Consider the following 7,703-nt stretch of genomic DNA (forward strand, 5'->3'; position numbering starts at 1 on the left):
TTAGGGATTCCTGACTCATTAAACTCTTCTAAGCTGTACTATTTATTAGGCAGTGCTTCGGTCTTATTTATCTATTTAAATATTGCACTGTTTAGGTGAAAGTTCACAGAGCAGATACGTTTCCCATTCTGCCGGGTATACATAGATAGCGCCGTGACATTGCTTGCAATTACCTCAAGGTGTTCACATTCTCCTTTTTTCTACCTTGATTTGCCCCTCTCTGTTCACCCACCTTTCCTGACCCTTTCTGCCTCGTGAACTTTGCTCTTGGTCTCATAGGTGATTGTTCTGAGAAGCGCGTTCCGCCCAGGTAGTGGTGTTGACTCCCTCTCCATCGGCCCTTCCTCCCTTACGTGACTGAAAGGTGGTCCCCAGAAATAGTGGCCTGTAGAAGAGCGTCGAGGAGCACAGACTCGGGTTCCACCACACTGAATCACCAGTCTTTCTTCTTCAGGGGGGTTTGTTATTGGGGGCTTGTACAACGCTCATCACAATCCATCCATCCATCCATCGTGTCAGCACATTTGTACATGTGTTGCCACCATCATCCTCAAGACATTTGCTTTAGTTGGGTTCTTTTTCTCCTGGTCTATCCAGAGCCCCTCTGTGACCCCAGTCAGAGCAGTTGGAGGTGGCAGCAGTGTTTCAGACTTGATAATTTGTATGTTTGATCCCAGAGAGAAAGCAGTGACTGAAATGTGCGGTCAGATTTTGGACACTGTGGACTTTGAAGTTTGTGCTCTTTTTCACTTTTGTGGTCTTGGACCTCAAATGTACCCACCTGCAGTTGATCCAGTTTGATGACATGGGAACCTCTGGGAGCTGCCGGCCCTGCCCTGCCTTAGCCAAGGTGAAGGGCTGAAAGTGGTCGCTGTGGTGTCCTTCTTAGGGCTCTCCTGTTTCCTTGTTGCTGTTGCCCAGCAAGTTGAACCATGTTTCACAGTGCCTGATTCTCTCCCTCTGACATTAGCCTCTTCAGCTCGCTCAGTTTGGTCATCCTGCCCTGTTTGATGACAGCAAAATCATTTTATCTGCAAGTAAATGGCACTGTTATTAGAGTTTTGATCGCTGTTCTGTTTTCAAAATGTTTTTTAATTTTCATAATTCTGTGTTTTTTAATAACATTATCATTTACTTGAACTGTAATTTTCATTGTCTTTTAGTATACTCATGGGTTTGCACACCATCACTGCCACTGCTTTGCTTTATTAAATCATTTTATTAGGGGCTTATACAACTCTTATCACAATCCATACGTACATCCATTGAGTAAAGCACCCTTATACATTCATTGCCCTCGTCATTCTCACAATTCGCCTTCCACTTGGGTTCCTGGAATCAGCTCGTTTACTACCACTGCTTTTTAACATCAGCAGTCCCTGCCTGCTTTCACCAGCCTCCTTCCCACAGCCCTAGCCTGGGTAGCCACTGATAGAGTTTTTGTTTCTTAATGATCCACTGCTTCTGCGTAGTTCGTGTCAATGGAGCCAGGTGGTACATGGTCCTCTGTGGTGGCTGGAAGCCCTCGTGGTACAGTGGGGTGAGCATTAGGTTGCTGACCCAAAGGTCATTTATTCAAACCCACCAGCCACTGGTAGGGAGAAAGATGAGACGATCCAGGTCCATAAAGATGGCCAGCTCTCTTCTGTCCTGTCGGATCCCTGAGTCGGAATCGACTTGGCAGCAGTGGGTTTGCTTTCTAGTTTGGTGACTTGTTCAGGCCTCTTCCAGTCTCCGTGTGTCAGTGCCTCGGTTCTTGATACACCTGTTTTAAAGCCTTAGTCTGTCCTTTCCACCCGTGAGCTATTAGGAAGGATGCTGCGGTGACCATCGTGAGGTCGAATGGTGACATTGCTTATTAACCCTTCGAAACCCTGCCGGCCATTTTCCACGATGGCTCTGCCTTTTCCATTTCTCTGCACGCAGCTCAGACGAGCTGACTAAGGGAGCCCAGCCATCCCAGGGGAAGTGCTAGCTCATTGTAGGTTCTGTTTGCCATTTCCTAGATGGCTCATGCGTAACCCTTTTTGTGATTTTTTTTTTTTAAGAAATCAGTCATTACCTGTGCTCATCTTTTCTCTGCTCCCCCTCCTTTTTGTGTAGCGAGGAGGTCAAAACTAACCCTCAAACAGACACCACACCCCTCTCAGCATTTAAGGAACACAGTCAAGACCTGGGGAAGTAAGAAATGGAAGTGACGGTAAAGGGAAGTGGATTTTTTTATGCTGTTGGATACCCAGAGACTTGGGATGTGCTGATGTGTTTGTGAAGGCCTTGGCTCCCACAGCCTGGCATTTCACATGTCGGAAGCTGCTGAAATGCCTGGGGGAGGAGGAAGGTAGGACAAGGGAGCAAGGCGAGGATGGAGCAAGATGAGGGTGCTGTGTAAAGCACGTCGTGACCTCTGTCCAATGGAAGCAAGAGTGCCAAAGCAGCTCATCAGACCCATAGCTCAGGGGGACTGAGCAGAACCTTGGGAGGAAACTTAGACAAGGTCCCACTTAAGAAACACGAGGTGACTTTGAATCTCAAGTATGTGACGGTCCCTGGGCTCCACGAGAGCCTCTCCCAGCACCCTCAGAAGCGTGCTTTATGCCCTGCATTGGATAACTGCTGCCTATTTGTGTCTCCCCCACTGCAGGTACCAGTCCCTCAATCTGACTCATGTCCCTGAGCACAGCGCACCCATCTATGAGTTCCGGTGACAACGGTTCAGAACAGCCACCAAATAAAACTTAACTTGGCAAAAAGAGCTTTGCCAAGAAAATGTGTACCTGCCAGAACCAGGAGGCACGTGTTCCTGGCTCCTCAGAGTGGACTGCAGCAGAGAGCATGAGTGTGAGCCCACAGACTCTGGGAAACACAGTCGGTGCTGGCAGGGGAAGGGCTCGCTCGCTCTGCCTTCCTCTCTGTGGCAATTTGGTCTTAATCTGTTTTTAAGCTACCTTAAATGCACTTTTCCTTCTCGCTCAGCTAACTTCTGTATCACTGAAATGCCCATTCCTTCCTCATCCCAACCTCGAGCTGAGGAGGACTTCAGCTCCCTGGATCCCCCTTGGCCTTGGTGCTCAGCGGTTCCTACTCCTCTCCCCACCTCAGAGCCAGCTGACTGGCCCAGGCCCCCTCCTCCCCAGTTGCTTGGCCTAGTAGCTGAGAGAAGGCAGAGCCCAAGCACACCAGGGCAAGCCCTCGGAGCTCGTGCAGGGAGCTGGTGAGCTGCCCCACTGGGCCTGATCAGTCTCTGTTCTGATTGGCTGGTGGCCGGCTAGCACTGTCCACCCCTGACGTGAACAGTGCGGCACTGTTGGTCCTGGGTGTGCCTTGGGGGGCCACAGGCGGGAGCAGATTCCAGTCCTGCCTGCTCAGTACATTTGCTCCAAACTTTTGAACTGAAGGGCAATACTAAATGAAAATAAGAGTTTTTTATTACAAAATTATTTTTATGGTCCTTGCACAAGGACCCTTGGCAAATGCACAATTATTCAGAATTACATTTTATCGTTTTCACATTGAAAACAGCAAATGTTGACTTAGTAATTTTTATACCTATATCTATATGTATGTGTATATTTAATCAGCCAGCAGTTTTGAAAGTAGTCATCCTGGTACAAAAGTTCTGAAGTACTGCATAAATTCTAGTACTCAACATGAGAGCTGTTTGGGGGGGTGTCAGTTTAGCATTTGCACACCCCTCCTTTTGTTACTCAAAACAACAGCAGTGCTTCGTGGTACCTTCTGCTTCTCGCAGAAAGAGCTGAACGCAGTTCTCCTGAACCGGTGACTCTGAATTGCTGGGGCTTGGGGAGGGGCAGGAATATGTACACGCTCAAGTAACTCAAGGCTCACGTGCCAAAGTGTGTGTGTGTGTGCGCGTGTGCGTGTGCACGTTTGTGTGCTCTTTCATTTGTTTTGTAAATGTTGAAGAAGCTTAATAGGTGGGCATCAGTTGTAGCCTCTGAAGACGGGCAGGACTTTACAGGGGTTGCCGTTTCTGGTGGCTTGCAAGACTTCCTCCAAGTGATAGCGGGGAAGCTGTAAGACAGAAGAGCATGTGAACCCATGGGAGCCCAGGGACTTTACTGCTGCCTGTCCACTGGTCTGAGAAAACGAAGCGTTTGGGTTAGATTCGAACTGAGAGGGGAGAAAATGTTATTGTTAAAATAAAGTGACTTCCCTTTAATGATACATGTACTGTATGTGACTGAGAATGAATGTTAGAGGAGGGCTCAAACAAGAAGACCTGGGCGGCAGTAGTCAATGGGCACTTGTATCTAAGTGTCATGCACCCTGTTCAGAAAGGTCAGGGCTCGGATCCCAAGAACTTAGCCCTAGTGCACCAGGTGGGGGAATAACTCCCACCCACAAACTTTGCTGAGTCCACAGGCTGTCTTGATTTTGAAAGGGGCAGGCTGTGGTCAGACCTGCTGATGGCACACTGACCAGTGGGCAGAGCGCTCCCTCCCCCTTCCCTTGAGCACTCACCTGGCGAAGGAAGGGTGGGATGTAAGAACAGAGGTGGTGCCGGACGGTGCTGGTTCGTCACTCCACACAGGCCACGCTAGTTTCATGTCAGTCCCCACTGGCAGCACTCTGGTCCCTGTCTTCACCTATGTTCTGTAAACCTCCTTAATGAAACAGACCCTGCTTGGGCCTGCGGGTGGTGTCACCACCAGGCTGGGCGGGGAGGGCAGCAGGGAGGGGGCCTGTCTGTGTGGCTTCAAGTGATAGGTTGAGGACCGAGGAGGGCAGGTGCGTGGGCACATTTGCTGCTGTCCAGCGAGCCCAGTGGGAATAAGCGAGGCTCTGCGGGCCCGTTGTCAGTGTGCGGGGAGTGAGTAGAGCTAGGTAAGAGATGCACCAGTTGTGTTGCGAGAGAGAAAAGCCTCTTTACTAGATCTTTCAGACACATCTGTGAGGAAGAGTTGTTCATTTGAAATCTGCCAACCGAGACTAGGAGGAAGCAAAATGTTTTTCATGTCCTCCATAACTAACTCCCTGACGATTGACAGGGCCCTCCCCTCCCACCCCTCAGAGAATTTACTTCTTCCAGCCAGTTCCCAAAGAAACGTTGAGGACTCAGCTCCGTTTGTAGTTACTTTTACTCTCTCCGGAGCCCTCCGTGGTTTCCATGCCTGCGCTGCTATGTGCAATAGTTTGGGCTGACATTTGTGTCCATCGTTAAGAAGTTACTACAGAGTGCATATTTTCTGCCTGTCTTCCTTCACACCAAACAACCAACGGGAAGAGAGGCCTAGGGACTGGCTGCTGCTCTTCCCGCGCCACTCAGAAAGCTTCCATCCTGTGTTCTGCCCGCCGGTCCAGCCCCCAAACCTAGACTGTTCCCGCCGCCCTCCAGCCGTGATGACAAAGCTCGTCTTGTTCGGGACATTGGGATCACAAACTCAAGGAGAGCACGGGGTCCGATGCGTTTTGCTTTTAGAGACAGGGATTTTATGTTTTCTCGAAGGCCTTGAGTTGATATTTTTTCCTCATAAAATAGTCTGATAAGCTAATTTTTTTGAAAAGAAATGCCATTGAGTATGTTGTATTGTGGTTTTAAAACCCTAACATTTGGAAGAAAGATTTTATTTGGAATGGGACGTGTTCTTAATTATTAGATGGGATGACTTTGTCTCTTGGGGGCGCGTGGGAAGGGTTGAGGATTTGGAATGGGACATGTTCTTAAGGATTCGATGGGATGACTTTGTCTCTTGGGGGCGCGTGGGAAGGGTTGAGGATTTGGATGGGACGTGTTCTTAAGGATTCGATGGGATGACTTTGTCTCTTGGGGCGCATGGGAAGGGTTGAGGATTTGGATGGGAGAAGTATTTTGCAGAGCTATCAATGACCGAATAATTTTTTAAACAATAAAGGTATTTAAGCAGTGAAACTGTCTTGTTCATAAATGAAAGCAGTCATGTTAAAATGCTCCTCTTTCTGTCCCTGTGGTTTTGCAGATGTTCTGGGCCACTGGGCCAGATAGAGGTTGAGGTCCCCTCTGGACAGCCGGGCCACTCCTTGCTTCCCTCTTTGGGGTTTTCAGCTGCTTGACACTCCTGTTGGAATTCCATGTTGTTAATTCATGCATTTCTTTAGACATGTGGACACTTCTCTGTTTTGTTTGCAAGGCTTAACACTTGCATTTTAACAACACAGCCTATGCAGAGAAAACACACAGGGCACCTCTCCACCCCACCACACTCAGCTCTGAAACCAGACCTTCGAGGGCAGCGGTTCTCCACCTGTCTGTCGTGACCCCTTTGCAGCCGAACGACCCTTTCACCGGGGTCGCCTGATTCATCACAGTAGCAAAATGACAGTGATGAAGTAGCAACGAAAATAATTTTATGGTTTTGGGGTTACCACAACATGAACTGTATTAAAGGGTCACCGCATTAGGAAGGTTGAGAACCATTGCTCCAGGGCAGGGGTTCTCAAACTTTTTAAATGGGGCCAGTTCACTGTCCCTCAGACCTGTTGGAGGGCTGGACTATAGTTTTAAAAAAATTGAACAGATTCCTATGCACACTGCACATATCTTATTTTGAAGTAAAAAAACATGGGGCAAAAACACCCATCGGGCCAGATAGATGTCCTTGGCGGGCCTCATGTGGCCCGTGGGCCGCAGTTTGGGGACGCCTGCTCTAGGGACTTCCTGAAATCCAGCAGGTCCAGCAAACGGACTCTGGTTCTCTGCCCCAGCTCCCCAGTTACAGTGGATTTGGACAGACCACCCTGGCTGGCATCAGGGCACCCAGGTTCTCGTGAAACACTGGGAATGGTATTGTTAATTGTTGAGGAAATTGATATAAAGTCTTGAAAAGGTTTAAGTTTGAAGTAAGTTGATCGGCTAAAGGAATGTACAGTAAGTAGTGAGCCTGTGCTGGTAAAATGTCACCGATCACATGTTAATTTTTTTTCCTCCTGTAAGATGTGGAACAAGGACTACCGTGTCCACAGTGCTGAACAGTCTAGTTTGAGGCACCATCTACTGGTGGTTTAATAAAGTGGAGAAGCCATGAGAGGCGGGGTTCTCGTTACCCAGTCTACTTCACACCGCCGCAAGTAAGATACACAGCTATGCTTGCTTAATAATAATTCCACACATTGTTGCCAAGGCATGTCATATGCACTGCACCATCCTAGACAGAGGGGTGGAGTCCTGTTGGCGTACTGGTTATACGTTGAGCTGTGAACCACAAGGTCAGCAGTTTGAAGCCATCAGCCATTCCACAGGAGAAAGGCGGGGCTCTCTACTTCCTTCATGAGTTAACAGTCTTGGAAACCCACAGGGCGGTTCTCTGTCCCACAGGGTCGCTTTTCATTGGAATCTACTTGATGGCCGTGAGCTTGAGTGAGGCCTAGGGGGGTCATGGGGGAGGGGGAAGACATGCTTCTGTTCTGAAGGCAGACCTTGTGATCCCATAGCTAGCATATCACCCTCATCGCCATCTGACACCCCCTAGGTGTAATCTTTATCCTGCTGTTTTCTAAGCCAGCCAGAGGAACTGGAGAATTGTGCGTCTTGGCAGGTGTTTCTCTGTATAAAGTGTGAAATCAAGCGAAAGACGGACAAAGGTGGCGATTCTAAATCTCAAAGCTTTCTCCACTGATCTGAACTGCTCTGGGGAAGGAACACACTAAATTGCTACATAATGAAACAGGCAGCAGACTTCAGTGTAGGGGAATAAGCGCCTGAAAAC

At 48.7% G+C, this 7,703-nt stretch overlaps 1 protein-coding gene across 1 annotated transcript in view; it reads left to right on the forward strand.

Annotated features, from left to right (window-relative positions):
* GID4 (GID complex subunit 4 homolog) overlaps positions 1 to 5,890 on the forward strand; it is a 36,801-nt gene extending 30,911 nt beyond the window's left edge. Inside the window, exon 6 of the mRNA XM_075560967.1 lies at positions 2,642 to 5,890. Coding sequence (XP_075417082.1) covers positions 2,642 to 2,705 — 64 coding nt within the window. The 3' untranslated portion in view covers positions 2,706 to 5,890. The remainder of the gene's footprint in view (positions 1 to 2,641) is intronic.
* Positions 5,891 to 7,703: the final 1,813 nt, after the last annotated feature.

The sequence above is a fragment of the Tenrec ecaudatus genome, chromosome 10 (assembly GCF_050624435.1).
Source record: "Tenrec ecaudatus isolate mTenEca1 chromosome 10, mTenEca1.hap1, whole genome shotgun sequence".
Taxonomy (NCBI): domain Eukaryota; kingdom Metazoa; phylum Chordata; class Mammalia; order Afrosoricida; family Tenrecidae; genus Tenrec; species Tenrec ecaudatus.